Raw genomic sequence first — 25,173 nt, 5'->3', positions numbered from 1 at the left:
AAATGGGAAGTGATCTGTTCTGAAGCCAGGCTCAGAATGTCTCTTCTATGACCCAGTTTTCTTTAGTGCAGACTAAGAAGCTCTAATTATCTGGGGCATTGTGGTGTAATGTCCAGTGTGATGCTTGTGAGTATGGGATTTGTTGTTTCCCCGAGTGGAGTCATCTTAACCCCCAAAGCCTGCTTACTTCATGTGATTGTTGCAGAAAGATAAAAAGAGAGAATTTATGAATGGTCCTCAGTCAGGATGGCATGGCGACTTCATGTGGCCTTTGCGATTTTAGTCGTTGCGCAGGATTTCATTGAGTAGAAGCATTTGCGAACGCACTGCTCTGCTTTGTCACGAGGCTGAGATGACCACAGTGACTAGGGTGGACAGATCCGGTAGGGTCTTTGCTTCCATCTCTCACAGTTTTCTTATCTCTAAAACAAGGATCTGAGTGTTGCTGAACAGACCATGCGTGGGAAAGAGGGTTAGCACAACAAATATTGTTTCTGAGGGTGAGTGATGTTATGGGTTCCTTTGTATAACAGCTACTTAATTTAATTTTATTTGGAAAATGTTAAGATCTGTTTTCAGGGTCGACTTTTTTTTTTTTAATGCATGTGGAGCTCAATTTCCTGGTTGATTCTTCTCATCTGAAAATGCTGGTCAGTTCTTTAAATGTCAGTGTCTAGTTATTTCCTTTATGATTTTTGTTTGTCTGAAAAAGGGCAGTTGGCTGTTTTTCTGTTCATACCACCGTGTGATGGTTGTGATATCTGAAATCACAGCCGTGGCGGCAGCACTCATAAAGCTGATGTTGTAGTTGTTGTACAGTTCTTAATAAACGGAACTCATATAATCTTAATGTAGCTTCTGGTGAGGGTTTAGCCTTTAGGTTTTAATAACATCATGAACCTGGCAGTTTTTACTTAGTTTTGGAATAGGTTTTCTATCTCTGGAGGTGACCGGAGACTAGAGCAGTAATCCTCTCTTGGCCGTGGTTGTATGTCTGTCTGTTATGTGGAGGCAGGATTGTGGTCTTCTGGGATCTAAAGATATTAAATGGAAAGTCCCAAACATGAGCAAATTATAGATTTTAAGCTGTACGATGCCCTGAATAGCATAGTGATGTTTTGTCACTTTCTTCTGCATCCTGCCTGGCACCTGAGGCATCCCTTTGTCCAGTGTGTTCACACAGTATAAGCTACCCTCCTGTTATTCACTCAGTAGCCTTTTTGTTAACTGACCAAATGGAATGGCATTATAGTGCTTGTGTTCAAATAACCCTTGTTTTTGTTTAACTGCAGCCCCAAAGCACAAGGGTCGGGTGAAACTGGAAATTTGGATATGACAAAGAAAAACTGTAAAGTGCTCTCTTTGGTGATCCTCTCATATCACCATAAGAGGAAGGCTGATCATACATATACAGATTTTAAAATGGTACAGAGCTACTTCTCCTCTGTGTGCGTTTTTAAAAGTGCTCTTACTTTGCCTAATTCGTAAGTTAAACTTTATTTTAAATATGGATAGGAAAACATAGAGTAGGGTCTGATGCACCTGCAGTTTCAGGCATCCCCTGGAGAGTTTTGAACACATACTTTGGATTAAGGGGCAATAGCGACTTAAATCCATGTTCAGTCATGTGAGGGTTCAAGCAAACAAAAAAATAAACCAAAGCAAAAAAACCCAAACCCCTCCAAACTTCGGCTTTGCACGTAAGCAGCAAGTATTACAGTAGGATAAAATGGCAGTGTTTTAACATTTGTGTGCGCATGTGATGGCATGTGATGGCATGTGTGTACATGTGATGGCATGTATGTGCATGTGTGCGCATGTGATGGCATGTGTGTGCATGTGATGGCATGTGTGTGCATGTGATGGCATGTGTGTGCATGTGATGGCATGTGTGTGCGCATGTGATGGCATGTGTGTGCATGTGATGGCATGTGTGTGCATGTGATGGCATGTGTGTGCATGTGATGGCATGTGTGTGCGCACGTGATGGCATGTGTGTGCATGTGATGGCATGTGTGTGCATGTGATGGCATGTTTGCGCATGTGATGGCATGTGTGTGTACATGTGATGGCATGTGTGTGTGCATGTGATGGCATGTGTGCACGTGATTGCATGTGTGTGCGCACGTGATGGCATGTGTGTGCGCATGTGATGGCATGCGTGTGCGCATGTGATGGCGTGTGTGCATGTGATGGCATGTGTGTGCGCATGTGATGGCATGCGTGTGCGCATGTGATGGCATGTGTGTGCGCATGTGATGCCATGTGTGTGCGCATGTGATGGCATGTGTGTGCGCATGTGATGGCATGTGTGTGCGCATGTGATGGCATGTGTGTGCGCATGTGATGGCATGTGTGTGTACATGTGATGGCATGTGTGTGCGCATGTTATGGCATGTGTGTGCGCATGTGATGGCATGTGTGTGTACATGTGATGGCATGTGTGTGCATGTGATGGGATGTGTGTGTGCATGTGATGGCATGTGTGTGTGCATGTGATGGCATGTGTGTGTGCATGTGATGGCATGTGTGTGCATGTGATGGCATGTGTGTGCATGTGATGGCATGTGTGTGTACATGTGACGGCATGTGTGTGCATGTGACGGCATGTGTGTGTGCATGTGACGGCATGTGTGTGCATGTGACGGCATGTGTGTGCATGTGACGGCATGTGTGTGCATGTGACGGCATGTGTGTGCATGTGACAGAATGTGTGTGCATGTGACGGCATGTGTGTGCATGTGACGGCATGTGTGTGCATGTGACGGCATGTGTGTGCATGTGACGGTATGTGTGTGCATGTGACGGCATGTGTGTGCATGTGACAGAATGTGTGTGCATGTGACGGCATGTGTGTGCATGTGTGTGCATGTGATGGCATGTTTGCATGTGATGGCATGTGTGTGCATTTGACGGCATGTGCGCATGTGATGGCATGTGTGTGCATGTGATGGCATGTGTGCGCATGTCATGTGTGTACATGTGATGGCATGTGTGTGCATGTTACGACATGTGCGCATGTGATGGCATGTGTGCATGTGATGGCGTATGATTGCATGTGATGGCATGTGTGTACATGTGATGGCATGTGTGTGTACATGTGATGGCATGTGTCTGAGCATGTGCTGGCATGTTTGCGCATGTGATGGCATTTGTGCTCGCATGTGGTGGCATGCGTGTACATATGATGGCATGTGTGTGCATGTGACGGCATGTGTGTGTACATGTGATGGCATGTGCGTGTGCATGTGATGTCATGTGTGTGCATGTGATGGAATGTGTGTGAGCATGTGATAGCATGTGATGGCACATGTGTGAGCATGTGATGTCATGTGTGAGCATGTGATGGCATGTGTGCATGTGATGGCATGTGTGTGTGCATGTGATGGCATGTGTGTGAGCATGTGATGGCGTGTGTGCATGTGATGGCATGTGTGTGTGCATGTGATGGAATGTGTGTGAGCATGTGATAGCATGTGTGTGGAGGTCAGGATAATCTGGGGAATTGCTTTTCTCCTTCTGCCATATGGGTTCTGAGGATTGACCTCAGGTTGCCAGGCTTGGCAGCAAGTGCCCTTCCCTGCTAAGCTGTCTTGCCAGTCCGAGGCAGCCATTTTGATTTTGATTGCCAGTGAACACACCTTTTATTTTTCTCACATTCAACTTTTCTTCACTGTTCTTTGATGTTCATCAGGAAATCACAATCATAGGTTACTTAGCCCATTTTAAAACCTTGAGGCAGAATCAGATTCCAACTCCTACTGAAATATATTGATTTATCCTTTTTAAATCAAAAAAGAGTGGAGAACTAAAGAATACCAGTCAACTTAATTACAGAATAAAAATAGCTTTATTTCATGGGAGAGATAAAAGCCTTAATAATACGATAGACTGACATTGTAATTGAACAGCCAAGGAAGCATAATTGGAAAAAAAAAAGAGATGAAAGACAGCTTCAAGTCCAGTGCCTTTGTTTTCATATTCAAGCTACGTAAGGACAGAAAGTTAACTAACTTTCCAAGGGCAGCAGCTGCAGCGTCTGTGTGCTGGGGAGTTGGGGGAAGGCAGAGGAGGAACACCAAACTAGATTCTCAGCTTTGCTCCCTTTAGGCTGGTCCACCTCTGCTCTCTAAGTGGAAGAGCAGCTTCACGATAACAGGGAGCAAGGCTAGTGGCCTCTCCTCATAGCTCTGAGATAGGCATGGATGTTATGTCTCGAGTAATGAGGCCCTGGTGCTTAGGGAAGCAATAGAAACAGGCAAGTTTGACTTGTCCTGTGAATTGCAAATTAGAGCCATGTTTGAAACTGACAAAGGAGAAAAGAGGAAGGAAACAGAAGTAGAAAAGGATGCAATCTGCAGTTAGGGTGATGGGCTGTCAAGAGCAGGGCATGTCAAATGATTTGCCACTTTTTATTTAAAGCAGTTAAGTAAGCCCCCCCTGAGCAGGGGTCTAGTATTTTCCTCTAGGGGTTCCCTTCTCTCGGATTCAGTGTGAGATCATGGCTTTAAAATAAAGTGGCAAAAACCAGTAGAGTTTTATAATGTGCTAGAAAAAAAAATCATAAAACAATTCCTTTTTAGAGAAAGAGGCGTTTGTGATATTTTATCTAGATAGAGACTGTGTTGGCAAAGGCAATTTGTATGTGTGCACCAGTGCGCTTGGTTGTGTTCATGGAGGCAAAGCTGCAAATGGAAGCATTGCGTTCTTTCTTAAAGCCCATTTGTTATTCCAGTCATAGGAGTCTGAATTAAAAATAGCTGAGATGCACGTCTCAAAAATCTTATTTCTTTTAAGAGAATGCCAAGTGAAAAGGTCAATTTTATTTGCAAGATCTGGCATTTTGAAACACTCAGAAATGTATTCCTACAGGCCGTGTTGACTTAGTTCCCTGGTCTACACCTGCTCCCGACCAGCTGTGTGATTTTACTTGAAGCTGATGTTCTGGTATTGCAAAAGGCTGTGCATTGTGCAGGTGGCTGGCGGACTCAGGAAAGCCTAGAGAGGGGACGACTTTAAGTAAGCAGGGCATCTCTCTGTCAGAGTTGTCATACAGTTACAGAGGCCATACATGTCAACAGGACATTGCATACCAGTGAAATAGTTGAGCTGGAACATCTCTTACTGTTGAAACATTGTGTAGTTCGGGAGCTATTAAGTGCTAGTACTTCCTCCGGATTAGAAATTTTAACAGGGGCGTTGAGAAAAAGGATCACAGAACCATACTAGTATCTTCTGTTAATTCAGGAAGGCAGTTGATGGCATATTGGGGCTAGGGCGATGGCTGAAAATGGCTGAGATGTGTGCAGAATTTTCTTGGTAAATACACTGTCTAGAGATCACTAGTTGCTTAGAGGAGTTTTTAGCCAAAGGTAAGGGTAGGGTGTTTTTTTGTGATTCCACATAGCCATATATTAAATATGAATTGAGAATATATGGCAGTGAAAAGGCGACCTTCCTGATTGCAAGAACAATTCCCCTTGGTGTCTCCTGGAGGTGTACAGTTAATCAACTTTTTAAAAACAAGGAGTAAGTGCTTAGCTGTGAGTGCTTTCTTTGTTTCTGTTAACTAATAACTGTTGTTAAAAATATATTTAGTTGGACAGCCTTTGTTCTTTAACACCAAGGTTTCCAGACTGACTTCAGTTGCTGGGAGAAGAGCATATTTTGGGGAGATAAAATTGATTTTATGCAATCTGCTGATGAGCAGAAAGGCTTAATGAATGGTTGCCCCAAGAAGCATTATGATAGTGGCTTGGGTGGATGTGCAGGAAGAGAAAGCAAACTTTCCAAGCAGAGTGTTTCTGCTTAAGCATGCTCTTTTGCACACTAGTGTTATTCCTGACCCCCAAGTGCTCGAAGAAGAAAGAAGTCAACACACCAGTCTCGTCTCCATGTCCTTGGTAGAAGTCTTGCAGTTACTTTTCCATCCTCGGGTCTCTTCAGCTTCAGTTGCCTTACCTTTCTCTGCTCTTCTAAACTTTTAACTTTGAAATAACCATAGGATAGATTCATAGGGGGCTGCAAAGAACTGAACAGAGAAGTTCCATGCATCCTTGGTTTAGCCTTCTGCAAAGTTAACATCTTGCATAAGTAATACAAAATTTCAGAAACTGATATTGGCATGAGCCACAAAATATATTTGGATTTCATCATTCATGCACCCATTTTTGTATATGTGTCTCTGTTATATTGTGTAATTTTGCAAAATCACTGCCACCCAGTGATATCCAGCTGTATACCACAAGACTTAATATTCCTCCTTGTTCCCTCTACACCCCTGCCCTAGTAACCATTACTGTGTTCTCTATTTCTACAATTATACATTTTATGAATGGCATATAAATGGAACAATAGGATAAATATGTACCTTTTAACCCTGGCTTCACCCAGCACATTTCCTTTGAAAGCTAAGTTGCATGAATCAATAGTTTGTTTTCATCTTAGTGCTGAACAGTGTTCCTTGGTGTGGCTGCATCGCAGTTTGTATAACCAGCACGACTTGATGGGTGTTTGGATTGTTTTCAGAGTTTGATTGTTATAGATAAAGCTGCAGTGAACATTAGTGTACAAGTTCGTATATGAAAATACTTTTGTATTTTTCCAATAGCGATCATATCAGTCATCTTTCATGGTTTTAATTTGCTATTTGTGTATTTTCTTTGACCAAGTGTCCATGCATGTCTTTTGTCCTTTGAAACTGATGTAATGCTGGATTTCAGGAGGAATCTGCATATTCCAGATGCTGCTCTCTTGTTGAATATGTGAATTGTTAATATTTTCTTCCAGTTTTTCTCTACATCTTAATAGGTCTTTGCAGAAGGACACTTTCTGCTTTTAATAAAATTAGTCAGATTTTTCCCTTGTGGATTATGCTTTTGGGTTCAAGTCTAAAAATTACTTTTTCCTCACCATACGACCTGAAGATTTTCTGTTTTTCCTGTTTTCTTTATAACATATTCTATTTTGCCTTGACCTATTGTTATTCCCCTTTCTTCCTTCATTTTAGCATTCTTTCATTGAGTTTCATGTTATTTTAGTTTTAAGGTCATCATCAAATGCTTCTTCATAGTCATTCCTATTAGGAAAATGGGGTCTTGTATAGAATAAGGAACCTTTAAACCTCTATAAGAAGGAACAAGATGTATGTTTGTTGAAGCAGTCATTGTGATATCTAAATTCATGTTAAGCACTTACTAAGCCCATACTCTTTATACTGTGTGCAATCTTTAGTATGGATATGCTCTCTTACTCTTTTCTTTAAGATGATATGTATGTCAGGGAAAGTGGATGGTGATTAAGATATACCTACTTCTAAGACCTGGGCCTGGAAGATAGTACATCTGTTTTGAAACTGTGAGGTCAACAGTAATCCCAAAGCCTTTCCTACCTTCCCCCAAATGCTTCCTTTACTTTTCACCGCAGAGGTTTATGCCTGTGGGATCCAGGCCCACATGCTTCTACCCTCAGCCCCTGGGTGTTAATGAAGCATTCTCTGGCTTTCATGTGTTGCAGAGGCATGTCACTAAAAGTTTGCAGCTTGAAGTGTGGGGTATCCTTTGATGCTGGAGTTGTCTACTTTTATCTCATCCTGATGAAAGAACAGTAGAGAACTGCAGGTCTTTTCTAGTCTATGTTATGTTTTGTTTCATATTTCTGCTGTCCTCTGATCTCTTACTTTATTTCTCTGGGTGTATTTATAGGTCTCTACATATAGAGATCTATAGATTTATTGGTCTCTAGAATGTATGTACATACTCATCTCCTAGGTGTATTGAATTTAAATTGGCTAGATTGTCTTGGAAGCAGGAGTCTACACATATAACATTAGTTTTGTTCTTTTTTGTTTTGTTTTTATTCCTCCTGGAAACAATTTATCAGAGGCAAGAAGGATTCCAAGTGGAAGGAGGGTTTCAGCTGTACTCTTCAGTAGAGGGTGACCATGTTCAGCTGTACTCTACAGTAGAGTGTGACTACGTTCAGCTGTACTCTACAGTAGAGTGTGACCATGTTCAGCTATACTCAGTAGAGTGTGACCATGTTCAGCTGTACTCTACAGTTAGAGGGTGACCACGTTCAGCTGTACTCTACAATAGAGGGTGACCACGTTCAGCTGTACTCTACAGTAGAAGGTGACCACGTTCCGCTGTACTCTACAGTAGAAGGTGACCATGTTCAGCTGTACTCTACAGTATAGTGTGACCATGTTCAGCTGTACTCTACAGTAGAAGGTGACCACGTTCCGCTGTACTCTACAGTATAGTGTGACCATGTTCAGCTGTACTCTACAGTATAGTGTGACCATGTTCAGCTGTACTCTATAGTAGAAGGTGACCACGTTCAGCTGTACTCTACAGTAGAGTGTGACCATGTTCAGCTGTACTCTACAGTAGAGGGTGACTATGTTCAGCTGTACTCTATAGTAGAAGGTGACCACGTTCAGCTGTACTCTACAGTAGAAGGTGACCATGTTCAGCTGTACTCTACAGTAGAAGGTTGCCACGTTCAGCTGTACTCTACAGTAGGAGGTTGCCACGTTCAGCTGTACTCTACAGTTAGAGGGTGACCACGTTCAGCTGTACTCTACAGTAGAAGGTGACCACATTTAGCTGTACTCTACAGTAGAAGGCAACCAATGACTTTTACTCTTGTTTAATTTTCTGAGCTGAACACAATATCACATTTTGTTTTCTCTCTCTTATGGAAGTTGACAATCACACACTCTCTCTTTTATATTATATTTTAATTACATTTCTCCCTTCACTTTCCACCCTCCAAATCCACTGATATGCCCCGTCCTCTCCTCCTCAAATTTATAGTTTCTCTTTTCATCAATTCCATTCCTTTTTAGTTACATTCCTGCTGGTTCTTTGTGTTCCTGATCATAAACTTCTCTTTGTGGCTTATCACACAAGAACCATACATGATAACTCATCAATGGCATCAGTTGACAAAACTCCAGGTGAAGTTCCTTTCCCCTGTTTGTTCACATTCATTCAATTGTACTAGGTAAGCTCCAGGTAGCAATCAACTCTGAAAATCTAAAATTCTTAAAAAAAAAACAAAACTTTAAAATAGTGTTTGTGATTCCAGTGCCCAAGGAGGCTGGAGGAGGGTTTTGGATCCTTTGGGATTGGAGTTGCAGGTGTGTGTGAGTTGCCTAATATATGGGAAATGAACTCAGGTCTTCTGGAGCCTGGGTGGAGCCACCACTCCAGCCCAGAGAAGCTGAGTTTCTTTCCCTCTTCTTGGTATGGTGTAAAAGACTCTGGGAAGTCTTAGTGGGCAAGTGCTGCGTGGTTGTAGTTGAGTCCAGGAGGCCAGCTCTTCACACTTGCTCTTCCCTACCTTATGAACCAGTCACAATAACCTGCTTGTAGTACAGTTCAGTCTTTCGGAGACTTGACTGTTTATATCACCACAAAAGGACAGCCAACCTGTGACATACCGAGGCTGATTGCTGTTTCCTTAGGTAAAATAAATTACATTGCTGGTGTGTCCTCCTGTCCTCCTTCATCTCCTTCAGTGAAGTTTTACTTCCCAGAACTGTAATGTGCAGAAGGTGGGCTCTGAGAAAGCCAGTACCGCTCCTTAGAAGTTTATTATTGTTTTCAAGTTGCAATGGGACATATCACTTTTTTTTTTTTTTTTGGTTTTTCGAGACAGGGTTTCTCTGTGACTTTGGAGCCTATCCTGGAACTAGCTCTGTAGACCAGGCTGGTCTCGAACTCACAGAGATCCACCTGCCTCTGCCTCCCGAGTGCTGGGATTAAAGGCGTGCGCCACCATCGCCCGGCTTGACATATCACATTTTTAAAAACATTTTTACAGACATATAATCCTCTGTGTTGTTAGAAAATCAGGCAGTGCACCATGGAAGAAGATTAGTCCACAGGGGCCTGTGTCTTAAGACTTACCGCTCTTGTCTGGGACAGTTGCATTTTATTGGGTGAGTTCATTATATGAAGATCAGAAGATCGCGAAGTTGTGCTGTTGATGGTGATGACATCACATTCCACACTTCATTGTAGCAGACATTTTAGTGCACACAGCACTCTGCTTATATGATTGTTGGCTTTATTACTTGATAATACACAACATTACCTCTGGGAGGTGATGGGATTTTCCTCTCCTGTCTCTCAGACCAAGCCAAGGGGAAAAGCTAGCCAATTCCTAAGCACCTGATTTCCAAGTGATTTTAGTAGTCAGGGCAGAGCAGTGAATGTTCTCTATTTCCTTTCCAAGGCTCGGATGGTGAAAGGGTTTTTATGATTTACCAGTAGCTATTTATATACCTTTACTTACCATTATGTTCTACGCCTTTCATGTGGTGCTCAAAGCATAAAACAAAACCAAGCCAAAAAATATGAATCTTGTTATCTAGGCAAGCCTCTCTTTCTCTTTTTTTCTTTTAGAAAACTGTTTCATGATAAAGACACACTAGTATGTGGGTGGTAAATGAAAAGCATGCTTCCATCTAGAAAACCACTGGCATTTGCATAAACCACCAGGCTGTCTGCGAAAGGGGGATCTGCTTTGTCAGTCTCCGGGGACCTTTAACATTGGGCTCCTAATGCTTTTCTAGGTAATGAAAGGTCTAAATTGGATGATGGGTACTCGTTAAATTCTTCAACAGTTGACAGTTTGTGAAAGTCTTAAAAAAGCCCAAATGCCTGGATTGTTACAAACACAGAAATGAAATGAGAAGCTTGAAGGATTTTTTTTCCCTTCAGTGCTGTGCTGTATATAGCCTGTTCGCCATTTGCCTTTGATAGTACTGAGCTATATTGAGAGTAAATAATCAAAATATACCAATTGGAAATTTGGAAAGGAGACCTAAAGAAATTTCTGTGACTGTTTTTTTTTTAAATAAACTTAAGTTTGAGAAGACATTTGCGGTGGTAGAAACCACAACTTGGCCATTTTTGATGCACTGAAGTAGGCCAGCTGAATGCTTTGAGGACTGGATTATTGGTATTATGCTTGCTCCAATTCTGGGAAAGTAGGCAGATGTTGAGATTGTTGTGTTTTCATGTATGTCCTGCTGATAGGGAAATGGTAGTCACTGGTGAGGTTCTTGGTTGGTATTTATTATCTGTCAGCTACAAGCATACCTTAATAAGCTTTCCATTGCTGAAGGCTGCACATTGCTATAGATAGATTTGTTGTAAGTGGTGACATTTTAGGTATCCAATCTTCAGGTATAAGTAGCTTGAAATGGTGCCTTTAATTTGAAGTTGCTACCCGGACTATTGTTTTCATTTAGTCCTCTGGCATCATGCTTCATGTGAGACTGGAATGTACGAGGTGTTATCTTGTACTACCATCAGTGCCTTCAAAGCATCAGACTGTTCACAATCAAAGTGATTCTCTGCCATCGTCTTCTTCATTATCATGAGGAAGGCTGCGTTCCCTAAGGTGGACACCATTTCATTCGTAGAACAGTCTTGTGAGCTTAATAGAGCTTCATGGCTCTGTAAAACCCGTAGGTCACATATGTTTCAGAATACTTTGGATTTTAGTAAGGTAGGTGGTACATATGACATGCATTGTACCAATCTCCAGGTGGGCTGAGAAGGCAGTTTTGTGTTGTTTTGAAAATGTGATGAGTCACACTGGGTAGAAAAAATAAGAAGCAGAGATACTTGCATGTTAATTCAGGTCAGGTCTTGTCAGTAAATGAGTTTGAACATCATCTTCAGAAAGCACTTTTACCTCCTTAGTATTTAATATCAAAACTGAAGTTTAGGAAACAAGGCTGAGCCATTACAGTGCCCCTTCCAGGAGAAGAGGAAATAGGTCTAGAGATATCAAGTAACTTTCCTAAATTTACATACAAGGACTGTGACTGTGAAGCTGTTTGAAAGATCAGGCTAGATTTCTAATTCCTAAGTGGTGGGATGCCATGGATCTGATTATGTTATTATACACACACACACACACAAATCTATTTGTAGAGAATAGCTTATTATTTTCCTGTTTTTGTAAAAATGTCTGTAATCATAAACGTAGAGACAGGTTTAGAAATATATTTACTAGACTTCTGACAGAGTTTGCAGGTGGGATTTGTGGGGTCAGGGACTAATTAGCACCTTTAATGCTCTGTACCTTAGACATTCCTGTGTTGTTTGTAATGTAAAGGGTTAGGATAGCTGTAGTAAAGGACATCTAAAAGTTAGTAACAGCGACCAGATTTTTATTCCTTTTTAAATGAAAGATGATCATTTAAAAGATGGATTTCTATTATTTTTAATTGTGTGTGTATGTGTGTATGCATGTGTATTTGTGTATGTGTGTTTGTGTGTATGTGTGTATGCGTGTGTGTGTATGTGTGTGTGTGTGTGTGTGTGTGTGTGTGTGTGCCTGTAGAGGCCAGAGGAGTCAGATCCTCCTGGAGCTGGAGTTACAGACAGTTGTGTGCCTCCAGATGTGCTTCTGGGAACTGAACTCTGGTCCTCTGTAAGAGCACCACTATGGAGCTCTCTCCCCAGTTCCAGAAAAATAAAAAGAAACTTGGTGCAATAATTTCTTACCATATAGTGTAGTGGTCCCTTATCCCCTTTTTATTATTCTGCATGTATTACTTTGGCAGTGTTTCTTCTTCTTCTCCTTAATGTAGATAATCATTTTTCCCAAGGCTTTATAAAATAATGTTTTATACAGAATGAATGGAATTCAACCAGATATGATATCATGAATGAAGACTAAGTTCAAACTGCAAAGAATGAGACAGTTAGCGCATGAAGAAATGAGTTCTGTGTGAAGGGCCCGTGGTGTTGTGAGTGTGATGTTCAGTTGAATAGATTTAGTCCACACCCAGACCATGTCGGAGTCTCAGCTCCAGTTTGTCATACTGTGAATGTGCTATCAATTACACACTTACAGGTGATGTGGTATCAAATCTTTCCCAGTCCATTGACTGAGGGCTTGATAGGGTTCCAAGGACAGGTAAAGTCATTGGCCAAGTTCAGCTGATTTGTCAAGTCTAGTGACATTTTGACCATTGTACCTGTTCAAACGAGCATCTTTAGCTCAACATTAGGCTACCAGCTCTACACCACACCCCAAGGTCTTAAGTATTTGGGATACAAGTATGAGAAGATGGAGTCGGTCTTTTTGATTGTGAGTATAGAAGCAGACGAAGAAATACATATAACTCTCTATAGAGAATGTCCTAAGTACACAGTACAGGTGGCATGAGAAGTTACAGCCAGCTCTTCCCATGGTAGAGAGTGGTCTCTGTGTGTGGGTGGCTTGGAGAACCTCAACTCTGAACTCAGTTTTGGAAAATAAATGTGTTCCAACAAATATAATGAGAAGATTAAGATGGTTCAGTGTGTCCTTGTTCAAGGATGTCAGATACTAAAGGGGTTAAAATTATTCAGTACTCCTTCATGGGCTCAAGGACCACTTGGGGTAGGTTAGGGAGACAGACTTAAGTTTATTTTTAGGATTTTTAGTAGGACTGCCAATGGTTTTAGTGGAATGTCAGGATTCTAAGACCTGCATGTGCTAAGATACAGCAGGGCCACTTCTTGCTAGTTATAGTACTTCTGTGCTCACAGTAGATAGAGCGAAGTGTGATTTGTTGTTTTAAGGGCTTGAGTTCAGGGATTGGGCAGGAATGTTTGGCTTTATGAACTTACCTGGGCTTGTGGAAGCTAACACTGAAGCACCTGATCATACCAGCTCCAATAGTTGTTGCTACTACATGGGGTGGTAGTGGTGATGGTGATGGTGGTCCGTAGATGTCCTCTGAGACTCTTCTCACATTGAAAGATTTTTAGTTTCTTGTTGAGTTATGTGACACTATTCCTGTGACTTAAACTTATACTGAGAAAAATAAAATCCAAATCAAAATAGGTAGTTAGCAGTTCACAGCCCAGAATGTGCTGAAACTTCCAGCTCTTACCAGAGTCCACTGCTCCAGCAGCGATTCCCCTGCCTGTTGTGGCCCTGAATTCCTCTCCACAGTGTTGCTGAAGCTGCCTTACTCTCTAGCTTGTGTTTGTCTTTGTCTTGTAGAGTGGCCTGTGAATAGGAATGCCTGCCCAAATACCGAGACCAGAGATAATGGATGAAGATCAGTTAATGAAAGAAGTCTTGGATAAGTTTATTAACTGTCCTGAGCAAACATATGAAGAATTTCTGAGCACTTTTACTCATCTTCCAAAAGGTAAAATACTGAATTTTTCATAATATTTTTATTGATTATTTGGAAATTGTATATTATGAGCCCTGAGAAAACTCACTGCCTAGTCCTCCCAGGTCTGCCAACCCCTTTACCCTTGTGATGTCCTGCTGTATCCCCTTCCCCCCCTAAAAAAATGAGAAGAAAATGAAAAAGAAGTCCAATTTGTGTTGCCCATGTACTCATTGGAGCATCGTCAAACTCCCAGTAGCCAGCCCTGTAAAGAAAGCTGAGTCCTTCCTCACCTGGAGAGCTACATGAAGTAACATTTTACAGCAACAAGTAAATGACTTCTTAAGTCTGTGCCTTCGGTGTCTTTTCAGAAGACTCATGAGCATTCATTCAACTCCTTAGAGCACATCATTCTTGCTAGAGACTTTGTGACTGATAGGTGTAAACACCCAAGTGTTTATTTGTTCAAGAATTGTGTTGTAGAGTCAGAGATACTTGATAACTGCAGATGAGCTGAGAAAATTTTAGCTGTTCACTTCATTTTATCTTTCAAGCTGTTAAAAGCACATTTAAAACTAAGACACTCTCTGCATTTGGATTTTGGTGTGATCATTTTCTAGCTACTTGACTTTGATAGGGGTTGTTACCAGAACGTAGGACTAATCATGGCACCTCCCTCAAAGGATGCTAAAGACTAAGGATATGCTTTGCAGAACTGGTCACAGTGGTTAACACATTGGGTGTGGTTATCATTTTTGGAATGATGGTGATACTGTTGATGAGGATGGTGCTGAGGTTTCTTTTTTGAAACTTTTTTTTTTTATTAAAAATTTCCACCTCCTCCCATTTTCCTCCTCCTCCCCCTTCCTCTCCAGTCCAAAGAGCAGTCAGGGTTCTCTGCCCTGTGGGAAGTCCAAGGTCCTCCAGCCTCCGCCTCCATCCACGTCTAGGAAGGTGAGCATCCAAACAGACTAGGTTCCCACAAAGCCAGTACATGCAGTAGAATCAAAACCCAGTGCCATTGTCCTTGGCTTCTCAGTCAGCCCTCATTGTCAGCCACATTCCGAGATCACATGCTCCATCAGTCCTAGGCCAGCTGGCCTTGGTGAGCTCCCATTAGATCAGTCCCGCCATCTCAGTGGGTGACTTCCTTGCTCATGTTCTCCCTCCTTCTGCTCCTCCTTTAGACCTTGGGATCTCAGTCCAGTGCTCCAATGTGGGTCTCTGTATCTATCTCCATCCATCACCAGATGAAGGTTCTATGGTGATATGCAAGATATTCATCAGTGTGGCTATAGGATAGGGCCAGTTCAGGCACCCTCTCCTCAGCAGCCCAAGGAACAAACTGGGGACATCTCCTTGCACACCTGGGAACCCCTCTAGAGTCAAGACTCTTTTCAACCCTAAAATGGCTCCCTTAATTAAGATATCTACTTCCCTGTTCCCATATCCACCCTTCCTCCATCCCAACCGTCCCATTCCCCCAAGCTCTCCTCATCCTCCCCTTCTCACTTCTCTCTCCCCATCTCCCCTTACTCCCAGCCCACCCCACCCCCAATCTCCCCATTTTTGCCTGGCAATCTTGTCTATTTCCAATATCCAGGAGGATAACTAGGAAACATCCCTTTCACCTGGAATGATGTGGCCTGGATGGAGCCTGAAGTCTAAACTCAAAGTGTGTGTTTCATTATGTGCTTGCTCATTCTATATAGTGTTCATTTTTAATTGAGCCAACACTTAAATGCTTAGTAATTTTATGAAAAAAATGATTCTAATTTTTTAGGTCACATGAAAAGATCTGGTATGTGATTTCCCTTATATATAGCAATGTTAGTTGGAGCTCAAGACCCTTGCCACGGAATTTTTTTTTTTTTTTGGTTTTTCAAGACAGGGTTTCTCTGTGGTTTTGGAGCCTGTTCTGGAACTAGCTCTTGTAGACCAGGCTGGTCTCGAACTCACAGAGATCCGCCTGCCTCTGCCTCCCAAGTGCTGGGATTAAAGGTGTGCGCCACCACCGCCCGGCTGCCACAGAATTCTTTAGTTCTGTCTGAAAATGTGTGCACTCATGTGCCTGCCTTGGAGTGCTTTCGTTCCATCTGAAACTGTGTGCACCTTGTTCATTCGTGTGCATTATAGCTGTGTCCACTTTAGGTTCTGCTTTCAACGCTGGCCCTTTCTGGGCCATCAATACACATTTGAGATCTCTCCACTGAATCTCATATTAGACTCATCTGAGAGGCTTTTGGACTCTGTTGTTACAGAGCCCATTCTGCAGCTTAGCTGGGGCTAAGGAGCCACCATTTTGTAAAAGCTCCTCTGGTGACTTAATGTATATCCATGGTTGAGAATAGGGCTTTCCTGTCTGGAGACCATGACCTTCATAGTAAACCTGATCTCCTGATTTGAAATCCTGAGCATGCAAAAGCAAGGACATTTTAATGAAGAGAGGGAAAAGGGAATCTGACATTTTTGTTTGATTGTTCAAGTTATAGGTTGAACACTTCTAATTTGAAAATCTGAAGTTTGAAAATTCCTGATTCCACATGTACAAAAGTCCACATCTAACCTCATGTGCTAAGTTAGAGTAAAAATACCTATGCATTAAAACATGTAATTAAAAATGTATGAGTTTACATTCAGACTAAGGCATATGAAAGTGGGAAGTACCCTACAGGAGATGGGCACAGGAGATCGCTTCCTATGTGTAACCCCAACAGCACAGACTTTAAGGGCAACATTGAATAAATGGGACCTACTAAAACTGAGAAGCTTCTGTAAAGCAAAGGACACTGTCACCAAGACAAATAGGCAACCTACTGACTGGGAGAAGATCTTCACCAACCCCGCAACAGACAAAGGTCTGATCTCCAAAATATATAGAGAACTCAGGAAACTAGACTTTAAAATGCTAATTAACCCAATTAAAAAATGGGGCACTGAACTGAACAGAGAATTCTCAGCAGAGGAAGTTCAAATGGCCAAAAGACACTTAAGGTCATGCTCAACCTCCTTAGCAATCAGGGAAATGCAAATCAAAACAACTTTGAGATATCATCTTACACCTGTCAGAATGGCTAAAATAAAAAACTCCAATGATAGCCTTTGCTGGAGAGGCTGTGGAGGAAGGGGAACACTCATCCATTGCTGGTGGGAATGCAATCTTGTGCAACCACTTTGGAAATCGGTGTTTCGGTTTCTCAGGAAATTCGGGATCAACTTACCCCTGGACCCAGCAATACCACTCCTGGGAATATACCCAAGAGATGCCCTATCACATGACAAGAGCATTTGTTCAACTATGTTCATAGCAGTATTATTTGTAATAGCCAGAACCTGGAAACAACCTAGATGCCCTTCAATGGAAGACTAAGGCATATAAATCATAAATGAATATCAAATTTTAACTTGGGCCTTTTCTCCTCCCATTCTCATATATATTAAAATATTCTTTTTAATTGATTTTCATTGAGCTCTATGTTTTCTCTGCTCCCCTTCCTGCCTCTCCCCTCCCTTTCAACCTTCTCTCAAGGTCTTCGTGCTCCCAATTTACTCGGGAGATCTTATCTTTTTCTACTTCCCATGTAGATTAGATCTATGTATGTCTCTCTTAGGGTCCTCATTGTTGTCTAAGTTCTCTGGGATTGTGATTTGTGGGCTGTTTTTTTTTTTTTTGCTTTATGTCTAAAAACCACTTATGAATGAGTACATGTGATAATTGTTTTTCTGGGTCTGGATTACCTCACTCAAAATGATGTTTTCTAGCTCCATCCATTTGCCTGCAAAATTCAAGATGTCATTATTTTTTTCTGCTGTGTAGTACTCCATTGTGTAAATGTACCACGTTTTCCTTATCCACTCTTCGGTCGAGGGGCATTTAGGTTGTCTCCAGGTTCTGGCTATGACAAACAATGCTGCTATGAACATTGTTGAGCACATGTCCTTGTGGCATGGTTGAGCATCCTTTGGATATATACCCAAAAGTGGTATTACTGGGTCTTGAGGAAGGTTGTTTCCTTATTTTCTTAGAAATCGCCACACTGACATTCAAAGGGGCTGTAACAGCTTGCATTCCCACCAGCAATGCAGGAGTGTTCCCTTTTCCCTACATCCTCTCCAGCATAAGTTGTTATCAGTGTTTTTGATCTTGGCCATTCTTACAGGTGTAAGATAGAATCTCAGAGTTGTTTTGATTTGCATTTCTCTGATGACTAAGGATGTTGAACATTTCCTTAAGTGTCTTTCAGTCATTTTAGATTCCTCTGTTGAGAGTTCTCTGTTTAGGTCTGTACTCCATTTTTTAATTGGATTATTTGTTCTTTTGATGACCAATTTCTTGAGTTCTTTGTATATTTTGGAGATCAGACCTCTGTCTGATATGGGGTTAGAGAATATCTTTTCCAATTCTGTAGGCTGTTATTTTGTCTTGTTGACCATGTTCTTTGCTTTACAGAAGCTTTTCAATTTCAAGAGGTCCCATTTATTAATTGTTTCTCTCAGAGTCTGTGCTACTGGGGTTATATTTTGGAAGTGGTCGCCTGTGCCAATGTGTTCAAGTGTACTTCCCACTTTCTCTTCTATGAGGTTCAGTGTGGCTGGCTGTATATTGAGGTGTTTGATCCATTTGCACTTGAGTTTTGTGCATGGTGATAAATATGGATCTATTTTTATTCTTCTATGTGTTGATATCCAGTTATGCCAGCACCATTTGTTAAATATGCTTTCTTTTTTCCATTTGATATTTTTGCTTCTTTGTCAAAAATCAGGTGTTCAAAGGTGTCTGGATTAATATCCAGGTCTTTGATTCGGTTCCATTGGTTCTCCTGTCTGTTTTTATGCCAATACCAGGCTGTTTTCAGTACTGTAGCTCTGTAGTAGAGTTTGAATTCAGGGATTGTTATGCCTCCAGAAGTTCTTTTATTGTACAGGATTGTTTTGACTATCCTGGGTTTTTTGCTTTTCCATATGAAGTTGATTACCATTCTTTCAAGGTCTGTGAAGAATTTTTCTGAGATTTTGATGGGCATTGCATTGAATCTGTAGATGGCATTTGATAAGATTGCCATTTTTACTATGTTAATTCTACCTACCCAAGAATATGGGAGATCTTTCTACTTTCTGTTGTCTTCTTCAATTTCTTTCTTCCAAGATTGAAATTTATGGTCATACAAGTTTTCCACTTCTTTGGTTATTGTTACTCTCGATATTTTATGCTATTTGTGGCTATTGTGAAAGGTGTGATGTTTCTCTGATTTCTTTCTCAGTTCATTTATCATCTGTATACAGGAGGGCTACTGATTTTTTTTGAGTTAATCTTGTATCCTGCTGAAAAATGTTCAATATTTGAAGTCCTTTCAGGTGAGGGTTTCCCATACCCCACTGTTTTCTTTAAAAAAATGCTGTCAATTTTGACAGTATTGGACTCTTAATACAATATTGTGTCCTATTTCTTTGATAGCCAAAAAATAATATCATTATCTATTTTGTTTATACTTAAACAAAACATGTAGGCTGTGAGTTTTATTTATACTTGAGGGCAGTGAATAATTTAGATCTGCTGATTAATTTGGGGACCACGTGAATCAACTGTTTTGTCATGATATGCAGATCATGTCAGAATGACCATTACTGTGAACTCGGGATTATAGCATCTTTTTGTTAATGAAATTGGGTTTAGGAAGTTGCTTGCTTTCTCTGAGTCTAGTGATTTAGTTCTTGCTTTTTAGACCTAAACATGGCAGTATGAATGGCTGGCATGAGATGGTCCAAATAAAGATAAAACTGGAAGAATTAATGACGTTTAAATCTGTATTACTTTAGATATTATTTGTATACCTGATTTTATTTTTGTACCATGGAATTGTGAAACCTTAGCATTAGCTTCCCCTTTATCTAGTCTGTCTTCAGATTCTGTCTTGGCCATTGCATGCCGAGAAAGAAACTGCTTCCCATGTGGTGACTTCCTTTTGAATGCAGCATGGGGCCCCAAACCGAGCTGAAATAAATGATGATGTGAGCCGCATAAACTGCAGCTCCAAGCATGCTCGCTGCTGTTTCCTTTCAAAGTATCCCCAGGCGCCTGCTCACATTAGAGACTAATGACCTGAAAAATTCCTCTTAAAGCGCAAGGAATTGTATGTACAAAAATATGTCTTAAATCAGTAATTGTCCTTTTCCCCCTTGAAACATTTAAATACCTCCTAAAAGACCAAATGGTACTTAGGGATATGACTCAGAATTGAGTGATAGCCTAGATAGTTGATCCAGGCAGATAGGCTAAGAAATTCGGTTGTTTTCTGAAGGCTTCTGCCTCCTCACCCTGTTTCTAGGCCCTTCATTTGTCCCAGCATGTTTGGTTCTTTTGCATGAATCTTTCTGCTTACATGGTCATCAGGCAGACCGCGGCACATCTCCTCAGTAGTTCAACTTCTCAAGTCCATTACTATGTCTATTGATTGACTGTTCTATTTATGTTTATAATAGTTATATGCCAGAATGCTTATGGGATTCATTTTCTTTAGAGGAGTGTTAAGAGGGTCAGTAATCCCATTAAACTTATTTCTCTGGTAAAATTAAACTATAGGCTTTTTGAGAGAAATTCACATTATTGCTTCAGACCCCTGGAAAGCAGCTGGAGACTGTTAATATCGCACATAATTCTCACTACATTACACTGAAGTTGATTATATTTTGGAGGGTTTTTTTTTTTGCAGTTCAAAAAAAAAGATTTTTAATCCATGGTACATATTTGATTATAAATACAATGTTCTATCAAAATGTTTATAGATATTAATTACTAATTTTAAACAGATAGTTAATGAATTCTCAATAGTGTCTTCAGTTCAAGAGGATAATTAAACTGGAATATATGTGTTAGAAAATCAGCGTGTGGAATTTTGTTTTTCCCATTGGAAGACATAGTATATGTTGTCAACATTGTGGATAAAGATATCTCTTAATTTAAGAACTTCCTAGAATATCTAGGTGGAAGACGCCTTTTCCCCCCTTTGTCAATTTATATCATTGTAAAGGTTTTGAAAATGTGAATTTTTTAAATAAATATTTATTTGGCGATAGTGGGTTGTTGGAACTTTTAAGGGACAGGGCCTAGTGTGAGGTTATTAGGTTGATGGGATGCTGCCCTCACGAGGGACTGAACTTTGTGGAGTCAGTAATTTCTAATTAAACTGGGTGATCATAAGAAGAGCAGTACTGATCTCTCCCTGGTCCTTGGCTTCCTAACTTGACTTGGGTTTTCTCCCCCATTGTATTCTTACACCATGAAGCCCTTCCCAAGTCACTGGCATCACCCTCAGCAGATACTGGCATTGTGCCTTTGAATTTCAAAACCATGAATTAAACAAACTGATTTTTTATAAAACATCCGACCCCAGGCATGTTAGTACAATAACAGAACTTGGACCACCACAGAGTGTTGCAGACCTCAGTGACTCTCAGTTTCCAGTGTTCACACTTCCCTGTGTGTGTGTGCACTCTCGGTTTCCAGTGTTTACACTGTGTGTGCACTCTCGGTTTCCAGTGTTCACACTTCCCTGTGTGTGTGCACTCTCGGTTTCCAGTGTTTACACTTCCCTGTGTGTGTGTGCACTCTCGGTTTCCAGTGTTTACACTGTGTGTGCACTCGGTTTCCAGTGTTCACACTTCCCTGTGTGTGTGTGTGCATTCTCGGTTTCCAGTGTTTACACTTCCCTGTGTGTGTGCACTCTCTGTTTCCAGTGTTTACACTTCCCTGTGTGTGTGCACTCTCTGTTTCCAGTGTTCACACTTCCCTGTGTGTGTGTGCACTCTCGGTTTCCAGTGTTCACACTTCCCTGTGTGTGTGCACTCTCTGTTTCCAGTGTTTACACTGTGTGTGCACTCTCGGTTTCCAGTGTTCACACTTCCCTGTGTGTGTGTGCACTCTCGGTTTCCAGTGTTTACACTTCCCTGTGTGTGCACTCTCTGTTTCCAGTGTTCACACTTCCCTGTGTGTGTGTGCACTCTCAGTTTCCAGTGTTCACACTTCCTTTTGTGTGTGCACTCTGTTTCCAGTGTTTATACTGTGTGGGCACTCTCGGTTTCCAGTGTTCACACTTCTCTGTGTGTGCACTCTCTGTTTCCAGTGTTTACACTGTGTGTGCACTCTCGCTTTCCAGTGTTTACACTTCCCTGTGTGTGCACTCTCTGTTTCCAGTGTTTACACTGTGTGTGCACTCGGTTTCCAGTGTTCACACTTCCCTGTGTGTGTGTGCACTCTCGGTTTCCAGTGTTTACACTGTGTGTGCACTCTCGGTTTCCAGTGTTTACACTGTGTGTGCACTCTCGGTTTCCAGTGTTCACACTTCCCTGTGTGTGTGTGCACTCTCGGTTTCCAGTGTTTACACTTCCCTGTGTGTGCACTCTCGGTTTCCAGTGTTTACACTGTGTGTGCACTCTCGGTTTCCAGTGTTTACACTTCCCTGTGTGTGTGTGCACTCTCAATTTCCATGACAGGCTTTCATGAAGCCTGGGCTGGCCTCAAGCTTGCTGTGCAGCCAACTGTGACTTTCTTAATGTTCTTCCTGCCTCCCCCTCCTGAGTGCTGGGATTCGTTGTGAGTGCTCCCAGGAGACTGAAGAGACTCTACTGTGATTTTATGATTAACAACTCTTAAATTAATCTGTTCCTAATTTCCTTTTTATTTCTTAAAATACTCCACAGGTCAGCTCCCCAAGGGACTCTTTTAGGTCCTTGAAACATTGAACCTGTTTTATTTTTATTAAGTAGAAATCGAAGATTTTTTTCAGATCTTGATGGAAGCTTCCGTTTCTCATTTCTCAGTGTTTTCTCATTTCATTTGCCACCCTTTCTTCTTAGCACTTTCTTTTTCTTGTGGTATGTCTTCAGGAAAGGGCTTTCCACACGATGCAGAATATTCCGTGTTTGGGTGTCTAAGACAAATGGTGGTGCTCTGGCCCTGGAGTTCCAAAACCTAAATAGGCTTCCATTTTGCTCAGAGTTTCATATCTCGTCCCATCCCAGAGGACAACATCTGTGTCTTTCACGCACATGTGGCTGCCCGAGGAGCTGTGCGGGTTCACATTTCAGGGATGTGTGGCGGTCCTGTGGTCTGTGCTCACACAGGCCTGCCCTGTTCAGCACACTGGCTACTAGCCAGAGGTGACCGTTGAATACTTGAACTGTGGCTGGTGCCATCGAGAGTCTGGGACTCAATATTTATTTACTTTTAATTCTTTTAAATATAAATATGGTAAACCACACTCAGTTAATTTATTAGGATAAAAGTTTAAATGTGTTTGGGACAGATTGGTTATGTGAGTCATTTTTTAAAGGCAAATGTTTGGAAATCAAAGTAAATAAGTATTTTTAATCTAAATTTGGCTTCTGATTTGTGGTATGCTATAACTGTAAAATAGATATTTGATTTTGAAGATTCAGTATAAAAATAGAATATATTTCTGGCTGTGGTGAACTCCTTTAATTCCAGCACTCCGGAGGCAGAGGCAGGTAGATCTCCATGAATCTGAGGCTAGACTGGTTTACAAAGTGAGTTCCAGGACAACTGGCTTTTACACAGAGAAAGCCTGTCTCAAAAAAAGGGATATAGATAATATTTTTTATTACCTACATTTGATATGGTTAGTAATATTAAGATACTATATTGAAATGAATTTAAATAACAACCTGAATGTCAACTTCACTTTTTCTTTTTTATCTCTTTCAGACATGACCATTTGAAATTTAAAATCACATGCCACATTGCAGTTATGCCTAACAATAGTTTTAGACTTCGCTGGCTCTTAGAACTAGCCTTTATGAAAGCATGGATTTCAAAGTCTATTATGGGCTTATGGAGTGAGTCCCTATCGTGAGGAGCTGAGGGTTTCTCTCTATGTGTCTCTGTAGATGATCCTGTGGCAGCGCTGAGTCTCTGACTGTGAGGACCATGGTCTAGATGACATTACAGAGGCCCTTACAGCAGTCACAAGGCTATGCATGTTCTCTCTGCAGCCCGTAGTTGTTTAAATTTGTTTCTGTTTAAACTGTAGGGCTGGAAGAGAGAGCCCATTGCTCTCTGTTTTGGATTCGTTTATTGATATGTTTGCCCATCATTTGTTGTCACAGTACTATGAAGACATAGTCTTTACCATTCCTTTTATGCCATAGGGTCCAGAAAGTCATTGTACATTGGAAATCTGCTTGGTGTCAGGCCAGAGATTGAAATTCCAGACAGCTGACCACCACACTTCCCCCACAGAGAAAACTAGGCTCCCATGCTGGCCGCAGCTGACATTTAGTGGTTACTGGGTGCTATATTTGCATGTTACATGGATCATCTTAATTAGTCTTGCATAGCCTAGTGGAGTTTTAAAAAAATGATTTCAATTTTTATTATTACCAGTTTACAGATGAACAAATTTAAGGTCTAAGATGTTAAGTAACTGACCATTATGGGCTGGACTACATAACCCTAAAAATTGTTATGTTGAAGCCCTAACCATAATGTGGAGTAGATGGTGAGATGGGGGCCTTTAAAAAGTAATTAGGTTTAATGAGTCTAGAATAATTCTTCAGTCTACTATGACTTTGGGGAATGGCGGGGGTAGGAGTGGGGGGAGAAGAGACATGTACCCTGAAATGACACAGTGAGGAGGTGGCCTTGTGATGGTTGAGATCATAGTCTTCACAAGAAACCAAGCCTTGACCTAGGAATCAGGACTCCGAGGCCGTGAAAAATTTCTGCTGCTTAAACCATCAACCCTGTGGGTATTTCACTGTAGCTGCCCAGGCCAGCTTGTTACAGGTCACGTGACAAGTTGATGGTACAGTTGTGTTGTTTGTCTATTTGGAGTGACTTCAAAGCCACGCTTTCAAGGAGATGTTTCCTCTGTTTCTGACTGTGCTGGACAGTTTTTTCTTGAGGTCTGGGCGGCACTGATGTGGATAGAAGCCATTGGAACAGATGTCAGAACATACATGTTTTGCCTTTTCTTGAGTACATGCCCCATGGGAACTGCTTCTGGTCGATTTCG

General features: G+C 41.3%; 1 protein-coding gene across 1 annotated transcript in view; it reads left to right on the top strand.

The window, feature by feature from the left end:
• Window positions 1-25,173, top strand: part of LOC121440561 (intraflagellar transport-associated protein-like) — a 75,629-nt gene that overhangs the window by 3,562 nt on the left and 46,894 nt on the right. Inside the window, exon 2 of the mRNA XM_041641305.1 lies at window positions 14,026-14,176. Within this exon, the coding sequence (XP_041497239.1) occupies window positions 14,044-14,176 (133 nt within the window). The 5' untranslated portion in view covers window positions 14,026-14,043. The remainder of the gene's footprint in view (window positions 1-14,025; window positions 14,177-25,173) is intronic.

The sequence above is a fragment of the Microtus oregoni genome, unplaced genomic scaffold (genome assembly GCF_018167655.1).
Source record: "Microtus oregoni isolate MIOR12 unplaced genomic scaffold, Mior012 000068F_ref0000429, whole genome shotgun sequence".
In the NCBI taxonomy this organism is placed as follows: domain Eukaryota; kingdom Metazoa; phylum Chordata; class Mammalia; order Rodentia; family Cricetidae; genus Microtus; species Microtus oregoni.
Note: the sequence above shows the minus strand (reverse complement) of the source record. Positions and strands in the feature narration are given on the sequence as shown.